The sequence below is a fragment of the Schistocerca serialis genome, chromosome 6 (assembly GCF_023864345.2).
Source record: "Schistocerca serialis cubense isolate TAMUIC-IGC-003099 chromosome 6, iqSchSeri2.2, whole genome shotgun sequence".
Classification (NCBI taxonomy): Eukaryota; Metazoa; Arthropoda; class Insecta; order Orthoptera; family Acrididae; genus Schistocerca; species Schistocerca serialis.
The window spans coordinates 39,319,475-39,346,087 of NC_064643.1; the positions used below are offsets into that span (position 1 = coordinate 39,319,475).

Consider the following 26,613-nt stretch of genomic DNA (forward strand, 5'->3'; position numbering starts at 1 on the left):
CATATCTATCAAGAACTCTGAAAAAAATGTATATTTCTCGAAAAAGGGGTGCTAACTTCACACGACTCCTCAGCATCACCCGACTTAATTCGACTACATTCCATTATCCTCGTTTTGCTTTTGTTGATGTTCATCTTATACCCTCCTTTCAAGACACTGTCCATTCCGTTCAACTGCTCTTCCAAGTCCTTTGCTGTCTCTGACAGAATTACAATGTCATCAGGGAACCTCAAAATTTTTATTTCTTCTCCATGGATTTTAATACCTACTCTGAACATTTCTTTTGTTTCCTTTACTGCTTGCTCAATATACAGATTGAATAACATCGGGGAGAGGCTACAATCCTGTCTCACTCCCTTCCCAACCACTGCTTCTCTTTCATGCCCCTCGACTCTTATAACTGCCATCTGGTTTCTGTACAAATTGTAAATAGTCTTTCGCTCCCTGTATTTTACCCCTGCCACCTTCAGAATTTAAAAGAGAGTATTCCAGTCAACATTGTTATAAGTTTTCTCTAAGTCTACAAATGCTAGAAACGTAGGTTTGCCTTTTCTTAATCTTTCTTCTAAGATAAGCCGTAGGGTCAGTATTGCCTCATGTGTTCCAATATCCAAACTGATCTTTTACGAGGTCGGCTTCTACCAGTTTTTGCATTCGTCTGTAAATAATTGGTGTTAGTATTTTGCAGCTGTGACTTATTAATTCGGTAATTTTCACATCTGTCAACACCTGCTTTCTTTGGGATTGGAATTATTATATTCTTCTTGAAGTCTGAGGGAATTTCGCCTGTCTCATACATCTTGCTCACCAGATGGTAGAGTTTTGTCAGGACTGGCTCTCCCAAGGCTGTCAGTAGTTCTAATGGAATGTTGCCTACTCCCGGGGCCTTGTTTCGACACACGACCACTGTCTAAGGCCACTGCGTCTACAGTCTCTGAGAATCAGATCCGAACAAACCACTCCTCACGCCTCCTGTCGGGAGCTCCTAGGCTGGCGACAAAAAGTAGTGGCAGCACTGACTGCGAGCTGAGGGGAGTGGTAGGAAGGGGAGGGGGGGGAGTGGGGAAGAAGTGCACACACATACTCAGCCACATCTGGCCATCGACGATGCGTGACACCTCAGCAAACAAACCATTTCATCTACTGAGACGAAAACGAGATTTTTCCAGTGTTTTGTTTGTTCAGATTCCCCTGATGTGTTTGGAATTTCCCCGATTTCCAGAACCTGTGGCAAATCTGACATCTGACTGCCACAAGTTAGGATCACCCTGTGCACCGAGCACGAGCACACGTGACCCCTTCTCAGCTGCGTCTGCCGCCTGGGACACTGGGGAACTGCTCTCCCGTGCACGGGATGCCGTTACACAAATTACAACGGTTGTACGTAGAAGAAAATAATTTAACATTACTCTTTAGTGACATAGTCCAAACATGCAGCTGAAGAAAATAATCTTGTCTTTAATCCATCCTAAATTACAAACAGACAAGATATAATACTCATATTATGCAGCTGTGGTTATACAAAGTAAATTTTACTTTAATGGTCTATAGTTCACCAGATAATGCTTCACATATTTTATTTAAGTTAAATAATCTTACACCACATTTACACTGAAATAATCCTTTATTTGTTCCTTCTTGTAACATTAATTTTTTTTCACCTCTGGAAACATCTAGTAGTAAAGTAGTAAAGTAGTGCATCTAAAGATGCACTACTTTAAAATCTTTGATCCAACCAATTTCACTTTACCACTTACTTATCTTCATACCCGACAGTGACTTATCAGCCAAAAACTGGTTTGTGTAACAAATAATAAATGCTGTACAGTATTACACTAGTGATGTGTGGTTCATTCGTAAAAGAGTCTGTCGTGTATTTTAATCACAAAGTGGTTCCTCCAAATGAAATTTAATATTTAAAAATGGTATCTAGCAGTATCCTGATAAATATAATTAACACTTAAAATAACAAGGTAGCAGTCCTCATTTATTATTGTTTCACAGGTTTATAAAAACAAAGAAGTTTTTAAATTCGACTTACTGCAAAAAAACATTGTCAGTGCTATTTATGAATTGCTACCTGATCTACATCTACATCTACGTCTACATTGATACTCCGCAAGCCACCCAACGGTGTGTGGCGGAGGGCACTTTACGTGCCACTGTCATTACCTCCCTTTCCTGTTCCAGTCGCGTATGGTTCGCGGGAAGAACGACTGTCTGAAAGCCTCCGTGCGCGCTCTAATCTCTCTAATTTTACATTCGTGATCTCCTCGGGAGGTATAAGTAGGGGGAAGCAATATATTCAATACCTCTTCCAGAAACGCACCCTCTCGAAACCTGGCGAGCAAGCTACACCGCGATGCAGAGCGCCTCTCTTGCAGAGTCTGCCACTTGAGTTTATTAAACATCTCCGTAACGCTATCACGGTTACCAAATAACCCGGTGACGAAACGCGCCGCTCTTCTTTGGATCTTCTCTATCTCCTCCGTCAACCCGACCTGGTACGGATCCCACACTGATGAGCAATACTCAAGTATAGGTCGAACGAGTGTTTTGTAAGCCACCTCCTTTGTTGATGGACTACATTTTCTAAGCACTCTCCCAATGAATCTCAACCTGGTACCCGCCTTACCAACAATTAATTTTATATGATCATTCCACTTCAAATCGTTCCGTACGCACACTCCCAGATATTTTACAGAAGTAACTGCTGATCTGTGTAGCCATTTTATCATTTAAAAAATTTGTTTCATTGTGAATCCATTGTTGTTACAACAAGAATCAAACATTATTGCAGATTATTACAGCAGGTATTCAAACAACATTACTGTTTCTTCTACACATTTCTAAAATTATTTGTTATATTCCTTCAAAACAGTTTCCGCTTATGTTGACAAGTACTGAGAATTGTACTTTCCTATAAATTTCACATTATTTTTATACATACAGATATAGTGCTCTCAACCTCTCTCACTGTCACTGCCGCCGACGCTACTATCACTGTCGCCGTCTTCGTCACTCTCCGAACGGTCGTCCACCGCTTCGTCTGCTTCGCCGGGCCCTACGTCCTCGAGTGCCTCGAAGTAGAAAGGCTGTAGCTCAGCGTGGACCGTGCCGCGGATTACGAGATTGGGCATCTGCTCGGTCAGCCCGTCTGTGGCTCTGGGGTCACCTGGGCACCCTTCGACACTCAGCTCCCTGTGACAGGAACGGGAGCACTGCTGTTACTGTGACAAACTGAGATCCTTCTGTACTGTGAATGTTTGTACAACAGTATTAAGTATATCTCCACTTCTTAAAACCTCATCAAGTTTTGACACTGCCTTTTTACCAAGCAGCAAGCGTCTCCACAATATCGAGAGATGCTCGCTGCTTGATAAAAAGTAAGACCTTGACGAGGTTTTAAGGTGTAGAGATATAATTTCAGCAACAAAGATCCATATTGTAAGGGCTACAGTCTTTCCAGTTGTTATATACAGATGTGAGACCTGGACCATTACAAATGTGGAACGAATGGTGAAGAATAAACTGCTTTGAGTTGTGATGTTGGAGGAAACTCCTTAGAGCCCCGTGGACTTCAAAGAGAATGAATAGGTTAACATTAGAGCAAATAAAACCAGAGCACTCCCTGGAAGGTCTGATGCTAAAACAAAACCTGACCTACTTTGGAGACATCATGAGAAGATATGTTTCACTGCAAAAAACTCTAATGGTGAGGAAAGGCACTAGAAGAAGAGGACGTCAGAAGGTGAAATGAATCAATCGCATCACAGAGGTAATCTGCTCCAACCTGGAAAGCCTACAGGAGAAAGTGCAGGACAAAAGAAATTGGCATGCTTTGGTTCATGTGATCACAGAGAATTGGAACTGTCTAGACAAATAGAAATAGAAAGAGAGAGAGAGAGAGAGAGAGAGAGAGATAGAGAGAGAGAGAGAGATTGTTACAAAATTCTAATAACGTACATGGAAATTTATATTTACTCAGAGAAAAAAAATCTTTAGGTAAGTGAAAAAGGAGGTGTGGCAGGAGCGACTGTGCACGGAGAGGGGGAGGGGGGGGGGGTTGCCAGCATGGTGGGATGGGCAGGGACAGTGGTGGCGTAGGAGAGAAACTGGGGAAATTGATGGCATGGTGGGGGGGGGGGGGGGGGGGGGTAGAGAGGTGCGGCCGCAATGATTTGCAAAGATATAAAGCTACTGGAATTTGTTGTTCTTAATTTCACAATCCTTGGATTGTATAAATAACATGGGGAAAGTACTCAATTCTATAAATTTTGGAGAACATTCTCAAGTTCACACAAATAAAACAAAGTGAGTATGTACTTCACCTGACTGTGTTCTCAGCTTGAGTAAATGAGTGGGTAACCTTGCTCAACATGAAGAACATTCTCCGATTTCATACGAATAAACACAGCGAAGTTTCTCACGAGCAGAGAAAATTCTCCCCTTTTTGATATGAGCTCTGTAACATAAATCAGGCTGATTAAATTCTGCAGACATTAAGTCTTACCAAGTTTTTTTAGTAAATTTAATAAATCTATGTTGCTCAGATGGAAAAAGAAAGATATACGTAACCCGAAGACATATTGAGTAGAGTAACTGTGTAAGTTTATATGGGTTTAACAGTAAAAACATTATTAGGGTGGTGAACTTATTTCCCAAATATCATGAAGAAAAAATGAAAACATTTTTGTGCTATTTATGAGACCCAAGTTTTCCCGAGTGGTGTATGGGAAGACCAGGTACAAACCAGACAAATATGTCACTGACCTTTTCAGATGTTCATCATATTTTCGCACAGCACAGATGTTCCATTTTGCTATGCTAGAAATAAGTAGGCAAATCATAAAAATTAAAAACAGGTTTATTACAAACCTAGTGAACTGTTTCTCATAACAAAACCACAAGATGACCACTTAAGTACTTGACGTGCCAACAGAGTATTATGTGCCATTTAATCGAGATTACCACGTGTCAGAACACACTCGTTTTACAATCCGGAGTAGACGATAATGTGACGTATTGTTAAAATTTCATTCGCATAATGCGTTCACCTAACATCAATAAAAAAAAGTTCCCTGCATGTCGAAAATTTGTCAAGATTATCAGAAAATGTATTTTCATAAACCATCCGTAATGTTCTTAATAATCTGTTGCCGCACAAAAAAGTGAAAACAAAATGAAATTTTATGCAACTCTTCCCAAACACAGTGATGCTACAGTTCCATATTTGTACACTGAATAGTTTGCATATTTCAGCAAGCTGAACGAAATGCAAGATAAAGAGTACGTTCTGTGCCCGGTGCAGACAACACAACGCGGAGAACAGATTCGAGCAGGTGGCGAGATAGTGAGAATGAACTCCCTCATCAGAAAATATGCTCTGAACATTTTGTTCATACGATATAAAGAACTTCCTCAGAGCACGTTCTTTCACTCAGAAAATCTTCTCCAAAGAATGTTCTCTTTTTTATCCATACGACCTCTTTAGTGTTTGCACCCTTATTCACTTCCTACAAAGCCAACAACTTCTCCTCTCCACTCCAGAATCACCTGTTCTAAGCATCCTCAAGACTTTCTTCCTCTCCTCCATTACAGATAACTCAGTAGGCTTCAGTCCACACTGTCATCGACAGCCCGATTGCACCACACGGGCCACACCTCCAAAAGACTATCGGAATCGGTCCTTCACACTGTGTACGGTAAGAAGATTGGTGATGGGGAATGTGGAACAGGTAAAACGAAGCAGATGCCATCCCCAGAGCCCAACACTGACTTCTCGGTGGTTTTGTCCGGGCCAGGCAAGTCGCAGGAGGGACCATCAGAGGAAGAAATACTTGAAGGAACTGCAAAAGAAATCAGCAGAACTACAGCATCGGCACACTTCAGGGAAGCAATGACATAAGAGTTTTAAGACTGTACGTATAACACCGTATCAATGTAAGCTGGCTTCAGCTACTAATTCAGATGTTAAAGGCATCAGTGCGAAGGATCTTCTTGTATTACTAAATAAGTCATTTAGTGGAGCTCCAAACTTAGGGATTTCACAGACAATGTGAATGCAGGATTTCAAGTAGTCCAATCAGATGACAAACCATTGCTACTTCACAATATAAGTCTAAAATTATGGCAAAAGCTACAGCAAAATTAACTGTCCGGGATAATTATAACTGGAATCGAGTGAATATAATCGGGGAAGAAAATTATACAGATAAGTGCAGCATAGGCTATTATGCTTGTAGGCCTGTCAGGCCAGACAACACACAGGGAAAGCAATTGCATCATCGGTTCATTGGATAGATGAAGTTTAAAAATCATTCAGAGAGGCCGTCACCAGTGACACGGGCAGCACAATCGTGAGGTGCATCGAGACTGGTGCGGATACTGGGACAGGATCGCTCCGTGCAGGGCCTGGCGAGTGATAGGATTCGGGCAGCTGTACGAAGACACGCCGATTAAATTAGGTTAGGCACCACAGCAGAAGAGGTGTTGAGAGAGGAAAGTGCCCTACTCTCCGTGAAAGAAAAAGGATCTATTCCTGAGAGTGAAGGAAGTCTAAACTCTAAGTAACAGAGGGAAGATGATGACACTGAGTGCAGATGGGTCACATGGCTAGAGACTGTGGAAAGTCAAAGAGGAACACGAGGGTAGACGGTGAAGGCAGAAGAAGCAAAAGGCTCTCAGAAATATTGTTACCACTGTGACAAACCAGGTCACACAAATGCAGACTTAAAAAGATAACCATTTGTGAAAAATGTGAAAGGCTAGACCCCAATTCAATGAGAAATTAGGGGCTGTGCCCACAAGTGAAATGGAAAACTAAGAGTGTGTTACACGAGGAATACACATCTTACTGTGACAAAATGCCCAAATGTTAAGAGTCACAGATTTTGAAGCAAGAAACAAAATTGCAGTGGAATATTGCTACAAATTAGGAAGTCAGTTACAGTTATCAATAGATATCAAGGGCACATATGAAGTCGGTTTGATAAGTCATTTAAAATAAGCGAGAAAAATGTTTGTTTCGTAAATAACTCAACTTATTTCTCAACATATTCTGCTTGGAAGGATATAAACTTGGTCCAGGGATCCACCAACTTTTTCATCCCACTGCAAAATACTTGTTGATTGCAACTATCACTTCCTCATTTGATGAAAATTTCTTCCCAGCAAGCCAAAGTGTCAAGTAAGGGAACAAGGTGAAGTCACTTGGGACTAAGTATGGTGAATAGGGTGGATGAGGAACCAATTCAAAGTCCAATTCATGCATTTTCACCATTGTTATCGCTGATGGGTGGGATGGTGCACTATCCTGGTGAAAGGACCCTTTTTTGTGGTTAAACTTGGGTCTTTTCTCCACCAACACAAGTTTCAGATGATGCAACAATGAAGCATAAACAGGTCCAGCTACGGCTGTGCCTTTTTCCAAGTAATCCTTGGGAATCCCAAGAAACAGTGACCATCACCTCACCATCTGACAAAATGGTCTTTGCATTCTTCAGTGGACTGTTACCAGCCTTTTGTCAATTGTTTTGTCTGCCATTTCGACTCTGGTGTGTAATGATGGATCCAGCTTTCATCAATAATCGCAAATCAGGAAAAGTAGATGGCAAAAAGGATCTATGAATACGACGGTAAGCTCCACATGACAGACATAAGATGAAAAAGTGTAAATCACAGAATGGTGAAGGAAAAGTTAAAAATGCAAATTAAAGGCAAGTTGTGAGACGACATGTTATGAGTTACCTATAAGGCAAACTAGTGGGGCATCAGAAAGTGATGTGAAAGTAGCTCACAGCAAAGAAAAACATAAGAACGTGTGTAGAAACAGGGTTGAATCCCAGTAATGAAAAAAAAAAGAAAAGATTATTCCCAAACAAGAAGAAATGCCAAGTGTGCATACAGCCAAATTTATGGTACTATTAGAGCAAGGGAAATATATTTTCAGTGTACTAATTACAAGTGAGGCCAAGTGGAATCTGAGTACAGTGAAAGTTTTAGGTGAACTGATAAGACAAAGTGACACCAACATGAGCCACACAGGGAGCAATTAACGGCATGAGCACAAAAGGAAATCTCACTGCACAAGTTAGAGAAATGATCTGAATGGTCAGTTGGATAAAGAAGACTGATATGAATTGTATGGCATATGGTGAGGTATTTTATCTAAAAGGTGACAATTTGGCATTCACATAAATGGTAAGGCATGCATTCCCTATATTGCCAAAACAACAAAGGAAAGGTACATCCCTATAGAATACTGGAAGCACAAAAGGTGGTATTACAGGAGCAAATTGAGAAAATGGTTAATGGGGATATAATTGTTCAGAGAACCTGAAAAGTACCCACGGACACCTGTGGGATAGGGAAATATAGAATGAAATCTCAGTGGGGGAAACTTTCCCCATCCCCAATATAAGTGAGATACTGGACAAACTGGGGAAAGCCAAGTATTTCTCCACTATTTTAATAGATTCAGCAGATAGAGGAAAACACAGCATTCACTGCAAATTATCAGCACTAAGAGTCCAAAAGGATGCCAATGGGGCAAAGAATGCATCAAGTATATTTCAAAGACTAGTGAATGTTGCTTTGGCAAGATTGCATGGGACAAAGTGTTTCAATGTACTCGGATGACGTAACTTGCTAAGGTAGTTCAGTAAAGGAATGTGATGAGAAGTTGCAGGAAAATATTGGATGGTTTAAGGGCACCTAGGTTAAAGTTACACCAGATTGTGTGAATTTCTGAGAAAGAGGTAATATTCTTAGGACACAAAATAACAAAGAAAGATGTGGAGCCAGGTGAGCATAATGTGAAGAGGTGGAGAACAGTTCTGAAATCCATTACAGGATTTAAAGGATATTTAGGGGTGGCTGAATATTAATACTGTGAATCCATTGTATAATCGCTGAACTGGGATCTCTGCCACAAGCAGCATTTGAGGAACTGAGAGATTAGTAAACCCTCCCATACTGAGCTACCCTGATTTCAAGAAACCATAACACTGGTGCTGCAGATACCAGTGCAGAACTGTTCAGAGCAGTTCTGTCACGAAGGGAGATAGATTCAGATTTGCCAGTCAACTGTGCCCCACGGTTGTTGGATAAGGCTGAAACTAAGGTAGAGTGCTTAGCAATTGTATGGCCACAAAACAGTGCAGACCACACATTTAGGAAGATTTTACCATAGTAACAGATCACGAGCCACTGACACGGACTTTTGGTGTCGAAGGTCTGTTGCTGAGATTACTGAAATGGTGGTTGGAACTAGAGGAATATTTTTTTTACACTTTGTATAAACCCAGAAATCTTAATGCAAATGCTGATACATCAGTGGTAGCCAGTGGTATCTGAAGCTGGGTTTTGCACCAAAGTTTCAATGTTACATTTTCATACGAGATGGTTACAAGGAAGAAAATTCTTTTATCGGTGCCTTGCTTCCCGACATTTGTTACGATTTAAACATCCTGACAATTCGTGTGTATGAATGCCAGAAAATTCAATTTTTTAAATCCAAGTTATGATCCTGAAAAAAGTGAGAAATATATCTGACAGAAAAATATCTGTAGCAAAGAGCATGCTATGATTTATCAACTATCTAGAAAAACTATTGAATGAGCTACATTCCTAGTAGAACTGAAACACACTCATCATTTAACGAACTTGTCTTACTTGTATTGAAACTTTGCCATTCCATTTTTCACTGACAAACTCTTCAGTCACACACCAATTGCAGTCTGTAATCTGCATCGCGAGACCTCTTTCGGTGGAAAGCATCGCCGAGGCCGTCAACCTTTCCTCACTCGGAGTTATGTAAGAATAATTTTATTATTTTCAAAGTTGAAAAGCAGCCTTTCGGTTCGACCGATGTCACCTTCAACAGTTTAGACTACTTAGTGAACATCTTCCCTGGGCTGTTAGTTGTCAGACTCTACTAGACTAACTGCACCAGATAATGATCTACATTCTTGTGCTAGGTAGATAAAAGATAGTTAACAATATAGTTTCAGCTTATCCAAAAATGATGACAATGAACACATTTCCTTTAAGGTATCTTCAGGATATCTTAAAAAGATACAAGGGGAACTTAACACGAAAAAACAATGAAGCAGCTACAAGATGATGTGAAAAAATACAATGATCTATAACATCAATCACGTTGCACAGCACCTTTGCCTTTCTTTTCTACTCACATCAGGCTATTCCAACTTCATTCTCTTCACTGATAAATCAGTAGATTCATTAGTAATCAACAGATTCAATGCCACTGGTGATACCAATTACTTCTCAAATCTCGATAACATTTATTTTAAATGTCGAAATGATCTTATGGGCCAGCACGCATTGATTCTCCGTACCGTAACTGACCAAACAGAACTCTGACAAATGGCATAACTTAACTAGAAAATTCCAACCAATAACTGAAACGGGTACCGTGTGGCCCCCGCTACATAAGTTCTGAGAGTGCTCGCATTGGACAAATGAAACATGTAAAATAGATAAAAAATTACATGCAACTTGTGCCGGCTCTACAATTTTAATTTATAACAGTTGCTGTTCCCCTGCAGGCAAATGTCTGTGCTCACTGATAATTTAAGATATGATTGAAACGAACATTTTTATGGCGAAGAGCCTGGCAAATTGTAGTTTCACTTCTTATAGAATCACCTTCCAGTATGTGATTTATACATTGTTGGAGTAATGAACTGCGTTTACGAATTGAGATCGAAAAATCCACTGGACAAGATCGAGGGAAATGCTTTCTCACTAAGTCACCGAGGATAGTGGTCCACTGCGCACTCTATGAAAAGAATGGACATATTCTCTGAAAACTCTAAATAAATAAATAAATCATACTGCAATTGATTGATAGCGCTTTGCTCATTATAAGATTAACTTCATCAGCATAGCAATGTACACATTCTGCATTAGGACAATTTTTACACAACAGTTTGTACTCCACCCGAGGAAACAGCCATAACAGATGCCTCATCACAGGTCTGTGCAAGTAATTTTTGGTGAGTCTTTTTGCCTATTCAATTCTTCTAGCAAAGTCGCAGCGAACATCTGTGCACCATGTTCACAAGGAGATAGGAAACTCTAGAACCTCTGGGTCTCAATACGTAACAGTATACAACAGCCATCTGAAATATGTTTGATCTGTTTGTTTTATCTGCTATAACAGCTAAAAATTATGATTCCTTATTTGCTTTGAAATTTCTTCTTGGTATACATCCAACATAATTTGGAAAAATTCACTTTGAATAGTTTTGAAGGTTCCTTTGAAAACAGTTGCCTTACCCAAATTATCTTTCAATGCTGCATTCAATCCAGAAGTAAAATTAGTCAGGGTTTGATAACAATTCAGTTTTATCATGATCCCTTAAGGCCAATTCGAAGGAACCACAGAAATATATTTAGCCCAGACCTATTACACCCAACTTCTTCTACTACGCAAACTGACAGTGGAGGGAGGAGAAATAAACATACGGGGATGGTACTAAGATATCAGTCGTATCAGGACTTTGTGCAAAATAAGTTGTGACGAGGGATAATGTGCACGCAACTGGGACTCAAACCTGGGATCTCCCGCTTACTAGGTAGTCGCATTAACCACTGTGTGACCCGGACAGACCGTTTATCACAAATGCACAGACTATCTCAGCTGACCTGCACTCCCACCTAGTACCTATCCACAGCCCCCACCCGTGTCGTCCACACTCACTACATTTAGATTCCTGCTGGAGATTGAATGTAAATGTGCATCTGCACTGAAGGTTGTGATTTCAGTGCCCATCATGGCAGATCGGTTATACAAATGTGTGACGTCTGTTCTTTCGGACACGTCATTCTCAGCAATTTTCCTTCTCGATGCACTACTCGGTTGTTCAGCTATTTTGTATTTGAGCAGCTGAAGATTCGTGCTTTTACACTTTGGTACTCAGATGGTTTACGTCTGTAACCCTCACTTTTGTCCACAAGGGTTCAACATCATACAGGCATGGGAAGCAAAATAATGCATTTTTAAATTGACAGCCACACAACCAATCACTATTTTTACAAATATTCATTTTAAACGCTGTCCTAAACTGTCAATTTCCAGTATTAATATTTTGCACGGTGTTTAAAACTGGTTACACTTTGCAAACTAGGAACTGTGTGACGAGCTATTTCTCACTGTACAGAACGTATTATATGCAACAGTGCACAGAAAAATGCAGTATCGAGAACCGATACATTCGATCACCTCGAAACGCCACAACGTATACACACGAGGTTCTCGGAGATAATATTTCTAAATGTGATAAATAAAAACATTAGGACTTCAGTAACAGCTACAATTGCAATATTCCAGCCATTTTTCCAAATGCCACTACATTAAATCTGCGCTCAATTTACAACTGAAAAACTATAAACTCCAGTTATGCTGATGAGAAAAAAATTTCTCCGAATTTCTACCTTCAAAACTAATTTGTCAAAAAAACAAAACTATCACAACCGATGTTAAAAGATCGGTACTCTTAACTTTGTGGATGGTGGAATGGCACACTCTAGTGGCCTCGATGACAAATGAATGAAAGAAAGCTGGCAGACACGTCGTCCATAGAGTGGTGCCTTCTGACGGGACATTAGGAACTGTCTCGAGTCAGGGAATTTGCGTGCCGACTGCGTTACTCTCCGACGTCACTGGCACATGAGCCACCTGTTGCCACGGACGGGCGTCGACTCGACTCGTACCCGCTCCGAGTACGGTGGTGTGCACTGTCTGCACAGAGTTGGAGTAAGAGAGAAAACTCTGAGTTTGCTTCGAGCCTTGCAGCATTTTCATGTCTGTTATCGAGGTGACAAGATGTCAGGTAACCGAAGACTGTATATTGTAACATCTATTACAGCACATATTAGGCTTCCTAAACCAAATAATTACAAGAAAAGTGGACATATGACGTGTAAAATTACTGGGAGCTGGGCAACATTGCAACAATAACATGCGTCCTCACTGTGATGCATTGAGCCGAATGTGGTCAGACGATGTAGAGGGCACGAAAGAACGAGACACAGAGTGGTTAGGGAAAATTAAGAACGTGTGAAGAAAATGAACTAGACACAGAGGAAAAGGTCGAACTAGTGTTAGGCAGTCATCAGAGGATGCACAGAAACTTAGGCCAAATAGAAAACTATAATTAGTGGAAAGACATGAAAAGAGGAACACATTAGGAACTATTACAAATCTCAAAGAAATAAGTTCACACAGAGAAGAGGGTACATAAGTTATTAAGGATCCAGAAAACTGTGACGACAGCATTTCACTGACAAACGGGGTGCTCTAGAGAACTCGTAGGACACTGGTGGAATATTTATGACACTTCGTTAGAGAGGACCACTGTACTTGGAATATATGGGAACAGTATACTGTTTCTGTATTTAATATGCCTCACAGTAGCAAAGTATCAACAAAAATAATCAGTTTTTGAAACAAACAAGTAACTGGATAGAAAAAAAATTTATTCATCATGTGGTGGCAGGAGAACACACATGAAAAAGGTATTACAGTTTGCAAGCTTTTGGAGCCACTTGCTCCTTCTCCTAACAGAAGGGTCGAAGGGGGAGGGAGAGCAGTGAAGGATCCTTCTCCTAGCAGAAGGGTCGAAGGGGAAGGGAGAGCGGTGAAAGAGGAGGACTGGTAAGGTTTAGGAAAAGGAGTAGAGTTTGGAGGAGTCACGCAGAACCTCTGGTCGGAGGAAGACTTACCGGACAGGAGGAGACGGAAAGACTGACCGTTATAGACTGCAGTGGACAAGATTCAAAAATCTGAGAGCTTAAACACGGTAGATACAGTAATACGAGAAACAGAGAATACTGCTGTAACATCGTGCACGAGCTAATAAATGCGGAAAGCTAAGTGCACTGTATGTGGTACAGGTGGGATGGGAATTGCAAAAAATAGAAGGTTAGAAAATGAAAGATGTGGAAAACTAATCTATCCAATTACTTATATTTTCACAGTAGCAATGGCTATACATTGTTGGCATAAATTTATGGGAGACAAGTACACATTCCAGGAGTCATAAAGACAGAGGAATGAACTGTTATGCATATCAGCCAACTAGAATGCTGCAAGCAGTACATCCAGTAGCACGAGAAAGGATAAAAGAAATGAAGGAAACCAGTAAAGCTCACACGAAGAGTTGGAGAATCGAAGAATATTTAGGATGCTTCTTTTGTTTGATGAGACCGTAAGAAGGTGTCATTCTAAGAACCTAGCTGCACAATTCCGTGGACCGTACAAAGTGATTGCAGATGACCTATCCGATGTGACAATTAAGATGTACAGAACTACGCAATGGAAGTACATGCGAAATCCCAAAATTAAACTTTTTCTGTGGTGTGTCCCAATGTCAAGTGTTCAGACTATTTTGTTCTGCTGAAGCTACCATAGCAGGGGTAGCTTACCTGGATATGTTACCAGAACGGCTCTTTCATCAGTTAAAAGGTGACCCCGAAAACTTTACTCGGCAACAACATCGGGCCCCTATCCGTCGGCACGTTTTTGTACGAGCACAGTCGAACATCGAAGCCTTTGACCGCTGGACTGGTGCTAATAACTGATATGACGAGGACACTGTTCTGCTGGCCTCGACCCCTGTGATTTTTTTCCTTTGGGCTTTGTAAAAGATCTTGTCTGCTTTGTGCCACTATCTAATGATCTGCCAGAGTTGAGACACAGAACTGAAGGGGCTGTTGTTGCTTCCATTGCTCTGGACTTATTACCCAAAGTGTGGGAAGAATTGTATTTTAGGTCGAACTGAATATTTGTATAAAAAACTGTTATAATATACCACTGAAATGGAACATTCCTTTGCAGACAGACTGTACTTTAACACGAACTTTATTATCTACATTGAGGACAGGAACTGATTAACATCAGCTACGTTGTGGGCGACACGTGCAGAGCAGTTGCGTAATGTTATTCAATACTATAACTGCAGTGACAGGATGCAGCGCACACACACTGAACATCACTTGCTTCATGACTCAAAGCACTATGGAGATGCATCAGGACCATTATTTCAATGAGCTTCTGGATTTAAATTCTTTACGACAGGGTGTACATGCGGACAATTTGGGGGGGGGGGGGGGGGGGAATAAATAAATAAATAAATAAATAAGAAAAAAACCACGTAGATTTTCCCCTGTTAAAAATACACTTTTTCTGGGTGAAAATGTACTATACCCTGAGAGAAAGTACATTTTTCCTTGTTAAGTGCCAGTATATTTTCCTTCGAAGCTGTAAAACTTTTCAATTCTTTGACTGGTAAACGTTTTATACACCAGCACAGAACTTCCAGCATTTTAGGAAACAAAATCCAGCAAGAAAACAATGTGTTCTGGAAAGCTCTTTGCCGTGGGGCAACATAAACATTGTATATACTGGTATTACAAAAGTATAAATACGAATTCCAGCACGTACAGCACAGTAGCTTTTGGAGCAGTGAAATTTAGACTGTGCTGCACAATGCACTTCGTTAACCAATTATAGCTTGTGTCACACAACCTAGACAGCCGACGACAGCAGATATTCGGAGCACGGTACGGAGAAGATGAGACAATTTACTTGTAAAATGAGCAGGAAAGAAGCAAACAAGTATTGCTACGACTGCGACATATCCCCCTACATGTGAGAAAACTTTGACCCTTTCATTGGAAATCAAATTACGTGTGAAATTGCTGAACTCATCCTTCAATTTTTTTTTTTTTTCGTTTTCTAAAGGATAATCATACTTCTGCCATTGTTTTTGCATAATCTGTAATCTACAAAAGAACTGAAATAAATATGAAAAACTAACCTTGAAGCTTGGTCTCTTTTTAGCATGTGTTAAACACAAACGCACCATTAAAATTTTAAATAATGGCATAAATGGCTGGTCGTTTTTAAAGTGGCTGGCTCTCAAAAGGTTTAAGTTTCGAATGACAGTGAAACACTTCACAATTTAATTAATTCATCACATATTTTCACATGTCTTGTGTAAAAGGAAATTTACTTTGAAAGCAGTGCTTCTCAAATAACCATTCACAATATTTTCCCACAGCTTGTTAGAAATGTAAACACCTGTGATGTCACTCTCATCGAAAGCAATTTGTTCTTACAAAGTTTTCACAGTCTTAACTTTTGCTTTGGTGTTATTCTCTGGTTTATGTTTTACTGCTGCAGTATTATTCTGCAGCAGTGGGCTACAGTAAAATTATTTGTTAGAATATCAGTTTTTATCAGTCAAAACTACAAAAATTGATCTGAAAATTAAAACAATGAAAAATTCCCAAAATTATAACAAATTGCTGGACTTTTCCCGGATGAAAAAGTTCCCCCATTTTTTCTAGATTTCCTGGTCGTGAGAACGAGCACATAACTCCACAGAATACAGACTGCCACGCAACTGTGATACCAAATAGGAGAACAGCAGCTGTTGTAATTCAGAGAAGTAGCAGTGATTCTGACTGACATTTCTTCAAATGATCACTGTGTGTGCACGGACTGGAGGAGTACATCATCAACACTTGCCACACTTTGGGACGGTACCGTATCTACAAACATCTACAGTGACATAAATGGTTGCACTGGTGCGTCATGTGCAATTTCCTATTCAGACATAAATCACAGCACCCTTTCAACAAATCTAAGCTTTCTGTGCACCTTTCCTAGTAATGTTTTGCCTGATCACCATATTTCATATAATTTCTTACTATTACCCATTAATGCATATACAATGTGATACACTCAAGACGTTTGCTACTAATCTTATAAGCAGATACTACACAGCTAGCTCTCTCTCTCTCTCTCTCTCTCTCTCTCTCTCTCTCTCTCTCACACACACACACACACACACACACACACACACACAGAGTCATTATTCTACATTTATCCTTATTTAACACTGATACAGAACTGCAAGAGAAGTTATTTATTTTCCCCACATGCTATCTGAGACAGAACACAGAGAAAGCCCGAGTGCTTCTATATTTTTGAACCCTTTGCCAATCAAACGTAAACTGCAGGAAAAGGATAGATTACTATTCACCATAAATATGACACGTTAACATCTCAGTCCATCCCTATGCCACTCCCCGTCCTGGGCCACAGCTACAGGGATCGTATCACTGTGGAGACCCTGGTGCAGGACCAGCCCAATCCACCTCCCAGCACTTCCAATTCCAGATCCGTCACAGCCTCGTCCTAGCCCACCAGAGGCCAGGCCGTCCGAGAAAGCAGCCACGTCATCTACCAGCTCTGCAATCACTGCACAGCTTTCTATATCGGTACGAGACAAACGGGCACCGCCAACCTGGGGGGCGAGAGCGAAGTAGCACCACGTGGTACAACTTGCAGGTGAACATAATGTGCTGGATTTTGACGGCTGCTTCACTACTCGAGCCGTGTGGATCCTACCCTCCAACACCAGCTTTTCCGAACTGCAAAAATGAGCATTATCCTTACAAGACATTCTCCACTCCCTCCCGAAATTATAGTTGCCTGAACATACAGTAACCTACTGTCGCTACTGTTTCCATCCCCTCTGTCCTTCCACCTCCTCCATTTTCGTGTCCTCTCACCCTCGCTGTGTGCCTCCCTCTGCCAATGCACCTGACCATCCTTTCCCCTCCTCTTCTCCTCTTTTTCAATCTTCCCCCTCCCTCCACCTCAGAACACTGCACCTGCCAGTATTGCTGTACCCCCATCTAGTCCCTGCATGCCCCGCCCGTCTTCTTCTCTCCCCCCACCTGTTGTTGTGGTCTTCAGTCCTGAGACTTGTTTGATGCAGCTCTCCACCTGTTGTTGTGGTCTCCAGTCCTGAGACTTGTTTGATGCAGCTCTCCATGCGACTCTATCCTGTGCAAGCTTCTTCATCTCCCAGTACCTACTGCAACCTACATCCCTCTCAATCTGCTTAGTGTATTCATCTCTTGGTCTCCCTCTACCATTTTTACCCTCCACGCTGCCCTCCAATGCTAAATTGGTGATCCCTTGATGCCTCAGAACATGTCCTACCAACCGATCCCTTCTTCTAGTCAAGTTGTGCCACAAACTCCTCTTCTCCCCAATTCTATTCAGTAACTCCTCATTAGTTATGTGATCTACCCATCTAATCTTCAGCATTCTTCTGTAGCACCACATTTTGAAAGCTTCTATTCTCTTCTTGTCCAAACTATTTATCGTCCATGTTTCACTTCCATACATGGCCACACTCGATACAAATACTTTCAGAAACAACTTCCTCACAAATCTATACTCGATTTTAACAAATTTCTCTTCTTCATAAAAACTTTCCTTGCCACTGCCAGTCTACATTTTATATCCTCTCTACTTCGACCATCATCAGTTATTTCGCTTCCCAAATAGCAAAACTCATTTACTACTTTAAGTGTCTCATTTCCTAATCTAATTCCCTCAGCATCACCAGACTTAATTCGACTACATTCCATTATCCTCGTTTTGCTTTGTTGATGTTCATCTTATATCCTCCATTCAAGACACTGCCCATTCCGTTCAACTGCTCTTCCAAGTCCTTTGCTGTCTCTGACAGAATTACAATGCCATCGGCAAACCTCAAAGTTTTTATTTCTTCTCCATGGATTTTAATACCTACTCCGAACTTTTCTTTTGTTTCCTTTACTGCTTCCTTAATATACAGACTGAATAACATCGGGGAGAGGCTACAACCCTGTCTCACTCCCTTCCCAACCACTGCTTCCCTTTCAAGCCCCTCGACTCTTATAACTGCCATCTGGTTCCTGTACAAATTGTAAATAGCCTTTCGCTCCCTGTATTTTACCCCTGCCACCTTTAGAATTTGAAAGAGAGTATTCCAGTCAACATTTTCAAAAGCTTTCTCTAAGTCTACAAATGCTAGAAATGTAGGTTTGCCTTTCTTTAATCTTTCTTCTAAGATAAGTCGTAGGGTCAGTATGGCCTCACGTGTTCCAACATTCCTACGGAATCCAAACTGATCTTCCCTGAGGTCGGCTTCTACTAGTTTTTCCATTCGTCTGTAAAGAATTCGTGTTAGTAGTTTGCAGCTGTGGCATATTAAATGGATAGGTCGGTAGTTCAAACAAATTTCGAGCTTGCAGCCGGTCGTCGTTCAATACTTCGCACGATATGTCAACTGGGCACCTGCCAGTCACCTTCAGCTGAGCTGTCGCAGACGCGAAAACGTCCTCCATTCCACAATATATAGCGTACTGTAACTATTCTGCGCATGCATCGAAAGCTTGATAGTTGAACCACACTGCCCGCCGGCCGCGCCCTCGCTGGTGAATAGTGGAACTCAGTCGCCCTCTGCGTTGCTGTTTGCCACGGCCGTCGATGCACTCAGTCGTCTTCGATTTGAGCAAATCGTGGAGATGACAGGATTCCATGCACTGTCCAGCTGGTAGCCGCTGTCACAGTTTAACAGATTTTCCGCCAGTCGTATTTCTACGGATTCTTCAATAATGGAGTCCCAGAAAGACGTTGCTGTAGACAAAATCATTGTTTTCTCATACTCCATTGAATGTCCAGTAGAAATACCATGTTCAGCAGAGGATTCTTGCTATTTTAAACGAAGTGTTACCAACAAAAGGAAGAAAAGCTAAAGATGGTTCTGGCATGTTCTCCTCTTTATTCTCTTCCTGCTTCTTAGTTTTAATTGTTAGTGCCCTGTTAATCTGCCGGATGGAATACCCATTTTCGCTGAGTACTGTCTTTAGATGGGCGAATTCTTGAGGTAAGCTATCTAGATCTGGGACAGTATGAGCTCTATGAACAAGTGTTTTAAGCAAATTCATGGTTTGTGATGGGTGATGGCAACTTGATGCTTGCAGGTACAAATCAGTACAAGTGTGTTTCCGGTAAACTGAATGCCCTAGAGAACCATCATTCTTCCTTCGACCAGGACATCCGAGAAAGGCAAACAACCATCTTCCTCTATTTCCATGGTGAACAGGATGTTGCTATGAATAGAGTTGAGGTGATGTAGAAACTCCATTAATTTATCTTCTCCATGAGGCAACACTATGAAAGTGTCATCCACATACCGCCAAAAAACAGTTGGCTTCAGGGCAGCTGATTCAAGCGCTCTCTCTTCAAAATCCTTCATAAAAAGGTTGGCCACCAAAGGAGACAGGGGGCTACCCATGGCGACACCGTCAGTCTGTTCAAAATATTCTTGATTAAACATAAAATAAGTTAAAATTCACAGGATAGATCGGTAATTTTCACATCTGCCAACACCTGCTTTCTTTGGGTTTGTAATTATTATATTCTTCTTGAAACCTAAGGGTATTTCTTACGCCTGTCTCATACGCTTTGCTCACCAGATGGTAGAGTTTTGTCAGGACTGGCTCTGCCAAGGGCATCAGTAGTTCTAATGGAATGCTGTCTACTCCTGGGGCCCTGTTTCGACTCGGGTCTTTCAGTGCTCTGTCAAACTCTTCATGCAGTATCATATCTCCCATTTCATCTTCATCTACATTCTCTTCTATTTCTATAATATTGTCCTCAAGTACATCACCCTTGTATAGACCCTCTATATACTCCTTCCACCTTTCTGCTTTCCCTTCTTTCCTTAGAACTGGGTTTCTGTCTGAGCTCTTGATATTCATACAAGTGGTTCTCTTTTCTCCAAAGGTCTCTTTAATTTTCCTGTAGGCAGTATCTATCTTACCCCTAGCAAGATAAGCCTCTACATCCTTACATTTGTCCTGTAGCCATCCCTGCTTAGCCATTTTGCACTTCCTGTCGATCTCATTTTTGAGACGTTTGTATTCCTTTTTGCCTGCTTCATTTACTGCAGTTTTATATTTTCTCCTTTCATCAATTAAATTCAATATTTCTTCTGTTACCCAAGGATTTCTACTAGCCGTTGTCTTTTTACCTACTTGGTACTCTGCTGCCTTCACTACTTCATCCCTCAGAGCTACCCATTCTTCTTCTACTGTATTTCTTTCCCCAATTCCTGTCAATTGTTCCCTTATGCTCTCCCTGAAACTCTGTACAACCTCTGGTTTAGTCAGTTTATCCAGGTCCCATTTCCTTAAATTACCACCTTTCTGCACTTTCTTCAGTTTTAATCTATAGTTCATAACCAACAGATTGTGGTGAGAGTCCACATCTGCCCCTGGAAATGTCTTGTAATTTAAAACCTGGTTCCTAAATCTGTCTTACCATTATATAATCTATCCGATACCTTTTAGTATCTCCAGGATTCTTCCATGTATACAACCTTCTTTCATGATTCTTGAACCAAGTGTTAATTTTGATTAAGTTATGCTCTGTGCAAAATTCTACCAGACGGCTTTCTCTTTCATTCCTTACCCCCAATCCATATTCACCTACTATGTTTCCTTCTCTCCCTTTTCCTACTCTCGAATTCCAGTCACCCATGACTATTAAATTTTCGTCTCCCTTCACAATCTGAATAATTTCTTTTATTTCATCTTACATTTCTTCAATTTCTTCGTCATCTGCAGAGCTAGTTGGCATATAAACTTGTACTACTGTAGTAGGCGTGGGCTTCGTATCTATCTTGGCCACAATAATGCGTTCACTATGCTGTTTGTAGTAGCTTACCTGCACTCCTATTTTTTTATTCATTATTAAACCTACTCCTGCGTTACCCCTATTTGATTTTGTATTTATAACCCTGTATTCACTTGATCTAAACTCTTGTCCCTCTTGTCACCGAACTTCACTAATCCCCACTATATCTAACATTAACCTATCCATTTCCCTTTTTAAATTTTCTAACCTACCTGCCCGATTAAGGGATCTGACATTCCACGCTCCGATCCGTAGAACGCCAGTTTTATTTCTCCTGATAACGACGTCCTCCTGAGTAGTCCCTGCCCGGAGATCCGAATGGGGGACTATTTTACCTCCGGAATATTTTACCCAAGAGGACGCCATCATCATTTAACCATACAGCAAAGCTGCATGCCCTCGGGAAAAATTACGGCTGTAGTTTCCCCTTGCTTTCAGCCGTTCGCAGCACCAGCACAGCAAGGCCGTTTTGGTTATTGTTACAAGGCCAGATCAGTCAATCATCCAGACTGTTGCCCTTGCAACTACTGAAAAGGCTGCTGCCCCTCTTCAGGAACCACACGTTTGTCTGGCCTCTCAACAGATACCCCTCCGTTGTGGTTGCACCTACGGTACGGCTATCTGTATCGCTGAGGCACGCAAGCCTCCCCACCAACGGCAAGGTCCATGGTTCAGATTGCTATTAATGTGACAGTTGCGTTCCAGTCAGACGTGCTGGTGGGAGTGGACATGTGTGCATGAGGTGTGCTTCTCTCTCTCTCTCTTTCTCTCTCTCTCTCTCTCTCTCTCTCGTGGAAAGCTATACTGTGTAACAGTCTTTCTGTCGTGCATTTCTGCTTCTCGACAGGTCACCTTTGTTGTGAGTAAGAATCTATCCTTTTCCTTATATTATTCTTATTCCAACCTGCAGTTTCCAAAGCTTGAACCTGCAAAGTAATTATGTAGACACAGATCTTTCCTTACCTGAGACTGATGAGATTCTCCGGAAACTTATCAAAAGGCACTCCAGTAACATCCGAATAATCGAATGTCAGACAGCGCAAACCTGACAATTTGAGGATGCTGCTCACACCTGGCTGCAACTCTGTAAAATACGTGGTACCGAAATACATGGTACCCATTCGCAACGTGTGAAGTCGCGGTAGCCCGACGAGGCAGGGGAATAGGCCTCCGCCGAGTCTGCTACAACCTGTCACATCTAGTCTGGAACAAACCACAAGTGCACTATCGTTTACACGGGAACAAGTTGGCAGAAATAAATATGATGAATTTTACTCCTAGCTGTCACCTTTGAGACAGAGCATTTTTCATGTAAATCAAAATTATTGTACATCTTCAAGTAAAATTGTTCCAAAATTAAACTTAAGTCTAAGGTGAGGGTGATGACAAATACACCTACAAAGTGGCATGACTGTCATAAAGGAAAAGTCACAAAAACAACACCTTACACAAGATCTGAAGCAAAGATTTGCAACATTGATGACGATACCCTACTCCTTGAGATAGCCTGAACATCAGGCTTTATAATCAGCAAGCCATTGTTAACACAATGGAAAAGAGCAAAATGCTACATTAGCCACTATCTCACAATGAGAAACTTCAGGGTTATGCATTGAGAAGAAAAAATTTTCTTTATTTCTTTAACAAAAACACACTTTTTGCCTAGAGAAAATACACTATCCCTTGGGTGAAAGTACATTTTTTCCATGTTAAGAGACAATATACTTTTCCATTGAGCTATAAAATTATCAGTCCTGGGAACTGTAAAGGCTTTTATGCTCCAGTGCAGAGAAACCACCATTGTAATATTTCCTTACATAAAGAATGTAGGTAGAGGTTTCGCTAAGAATTTTGCACGATTGCACTGAAATGCCGATTCTTTGCATATACAAATGTTTACCGCATTTACCCTATTATAAGATGAGGCTTTTCCCAAACTCATCATTCCTAAACTGCAGGATCATTTCATCTCGTATTCACAGTCAACATTTTCACATTGTTTTGTAGAGCATATAGAGGTCATAATACATTTAGAGATGAAGCTTTGACTCTGAGGTCACATGCAGGTCAATTCTGAAGAATTTGGAAGGGCAGGGAAAGGGTGGAGGGAGGGATGACAGATGCCTTCTCAGGTCCCACCAAAACCTTTGAAATTGCAATGTATTCTGAATAAAAAGGCAAATAATTGTGACAGCAAAGATATAAATTTCACAGCTGTACTGTCAGGATAATGATTAAAAACAGTGGTACCACAAAAAAACTGGGTTAGAAGCAAAATAGGTAGAAAAGAAAACAGTCCAAATATTAATGAAAACCATATCTTTTCCTTTATTTTAACTCCTTATCATAAAACCCTGAGTTACCTCGGTTTTATTATTCTGACAGATACTAAAAATCCATAGTGTACTTGGCCAGCTTATAAATAGACCTGTGAAAAAGTAGAACTCCATTTATACCTGTTTCAGCACTGATAGTCAAGTGTTCAGCCACTATAGAGCATCTGGTACTGCGTTTGCACCTGGCTGTCGTGGTGGTTGCCACTCGGTACCAGCTTTACTGTGTGCAGCTTTAGATGCTCGACAATTAAACACGTACATTCCAGCCTTTCTCCTGTATTGTTGTTTAGGTTTACTACAGTGATCCTAAGTCTGACATTGAATTTAAGCACGTTGTTGTTGTTGTTGTTGTTGTTGTGGTCTTCAGCCCTGAGACTGGTTTGATGCAGCTCTCCATGCTACTCTATCCTGTGCAAGCTTCTTCATCTCCCAGTACCTACTGCAGCCTACATCCTTCTGAATCTGCTTGGTGTATTCATCTCTTGGTCTCCCTCTACGATTTTTACCCTCCACGCTGCCCTCCACCACTAAATTGGTGATCCCTTGATGCCTCAGAACATGTCCTACCAACCGGTCCCTTCTTCTAGTCAAGTTGTGCCACAAACTCCTCTTCTCCCCAATCCTATTCAGTACCACCTCATTGGTTATGTGATCTACCCATCTAATCTTCAGCATTCTTCTGTAGCACCACATTTCAAAAGCTTCTATTCTCTTCTTGTCTAAACTATTTATCGTCCATGTTTCACTTCCATACATGGCTAACACTTAAATCAATACTCGACGTTAACAAATTTCTCTTCTTCTGAAACACTTTCCTTGCCATTGCCAGTCTACATTTTACATTCTCTCTACTTCGACCATCTTCAGTTATTTTGCTCCCCAAACAGCAAAACTCCTTTACTACTTTAAGTGTCTCATTTCCTAATCTAATTCCTTCAGCATCACCTGACTTAATTCAACTACATTCCATTAGCCTCATTTTGCTTTTGTTGATGTTCATCTTAGATCCTCCTTTCAAGACATTGTCCATTCCGTTCAACTGCTCCTCCAAGTCCTTTGCTGTCTCTGACAGAATTACAATGCCATCGGTGAACCTCAAAGTTTTTATTTCTTCTCCATGGATTTTAATACCTACTCCGAACTTTTCTTTTGTTTCCTTTACTGCTTGCTCAATATACAGATTGAATAACATCGGAGGAGGCTACAACCCTGTCTCACTCCCTTCCCAACCACTGCTTCCCTTTCATACCCCTCGACTCTTATAACAGCCATCTGCTTTCTGTACAAATTGTAATTAGCCTTTCGCTCCCTGTATTTTACCCCTGCCACCTGCTGAATTTGAAAGACAGTATTCCAGTCAACATTGTCAAAAGCTTTCTCTAAGTCTACAAATGCTAGAAATGTAGGTTTGCCTTACCTTAATATTTCTTCTAAGATAAGTCGTAGGGTCAGTATTGCGTCATGTGTTCCAACATTTCTACGGAATCCAAACTGATCTTCCCCAAGGTCCGCTTCTACCAGTTTTTCCATTCGTCTGTAAAGAATTCACATTAGTATTTTGCAGCCATGACTTATTAACGTGATAGTTCAGTAATTTTCACATCTGTCAACACCTGCTTTCTTTGGGATTGGAATTATTATATTCTTCTTCAAGTCTGAGGGTATTTCGCCTGTCTCATACATCTTGCTCACCAGATGGTAGAGTTTTGTCAGGACTGGCTCTCCCAAGGCTGTCGGTAGTTCTAATGGAATGTTGTCTACTCCTGGGGCCCTGTTTCGACTCGGGTCTTTCAGTGCTCTGTCAAACTCTTCATGCAGTATCATATCTCCCATTTCATCTTCATCTACATTCTCTTCTATTTCTATAATATTGTCCTCAAGTACATCACCCTTGTATAGACCCTCTATATACTCCTTCCACCTTTCTGCTTTCCCTTCTTTCCTTAGAACTGGGTTTCTGTCTGAGCTCTTGATATTCATACAAGTGGTTCTCTTTTCTCCAAAGGTCTCTTTAATTTTCCTGTAGGCAGTATCTATCTTACCCCTAGCAAGATAAGCCTCTACATCCTTACATTTGTCCTGTAGCCATCCCTGCTTAGCCATTTTGCACTTCCTGTCGATCTCATTTTTGAGACGTTTGTATTCATTTTTCCCTGCTTCATTTACTGCACCTTAGAAAGTGAAGAAGAATGTGACGTTATTTCATTCGAGACCGAAAGTGACGACAGTTTGCCAGTCGAGCGACAAGTACTTGCCGGTGGTACGAGATAAATACGTCCACTGTGCTCTGGCCAGCTTCTACGAGATTTCTGTTCACAGGAAACCGTTGTAAAATCCACACTTAGAATTGACAGCTGCACAGAAACCTAAAAATGACTCCAAGTTTCAGATATTTCAATCGAAGTCTAGTGCACCAGTATGCTCAGGATTTTACTATTGGTGATTTTCAAAATTTTGCAACTTATAATTTTGAGCTCTAAAACCCATCTTTATATTTCAGTATGTAATGTCTTTCAGTATATAATGTTTTTCATTAATAAAAAATATCATTTTTGGAACATAATTTGAAAAAAATATATATATATTAAGGGGTTAATTCTCCTTGTATTATCAAAATGTAGACAGTCAAAACTGGAATTTTAGGCAGATACATAATGTCAATAAAACAGTTTGTTACTCTGATTAGTCAGGGTATGTTAA

The 26,613-nt window shown here is 40.8% G+C and overlaps 1 protein-coding gene across 2 annotated transcripts in view; it reads right to left on the minus strand.

Moving 5' to 3' along the window:
* Positions 1-1,605: 1,605 nt before the first annotated feature.
* The window catches only part of LOC126483796 (uncharacterized), a 92,087-nt gene continuing 67,079 nt past the window's right edge, over positions 1,606-26,613 (minus strand). Inside the window, exons 7-10 of one of the 2 annotated variants that reach the window (XM_050106974.1) lie at positions 25,331-25,447; positions 22,541-22,780; positions 4,332-4,465; positions 3,067-3,201 (exon numbers count right to left, since the gene is read on the minus strand). In XM_050106974.1, coding sequence (XP_049962931.1) covers positions 4,375-4,465; positions 22,541-22,780; positions 25,331-25,447 — 448 coding nt within the window. In that variant the 3' untranslated portion in view covers positions 3,067-3,201; positions 4,332-4,374. Of the gene's footprint in view, positions 3,202-4,331; positions 4,466-22,540; positions 22,781-25,330; positions 25,448-26,613 lie in introns of both variants that reach the window. The other variant, XM_050106973.1, reaches the window with a different exon arrangement.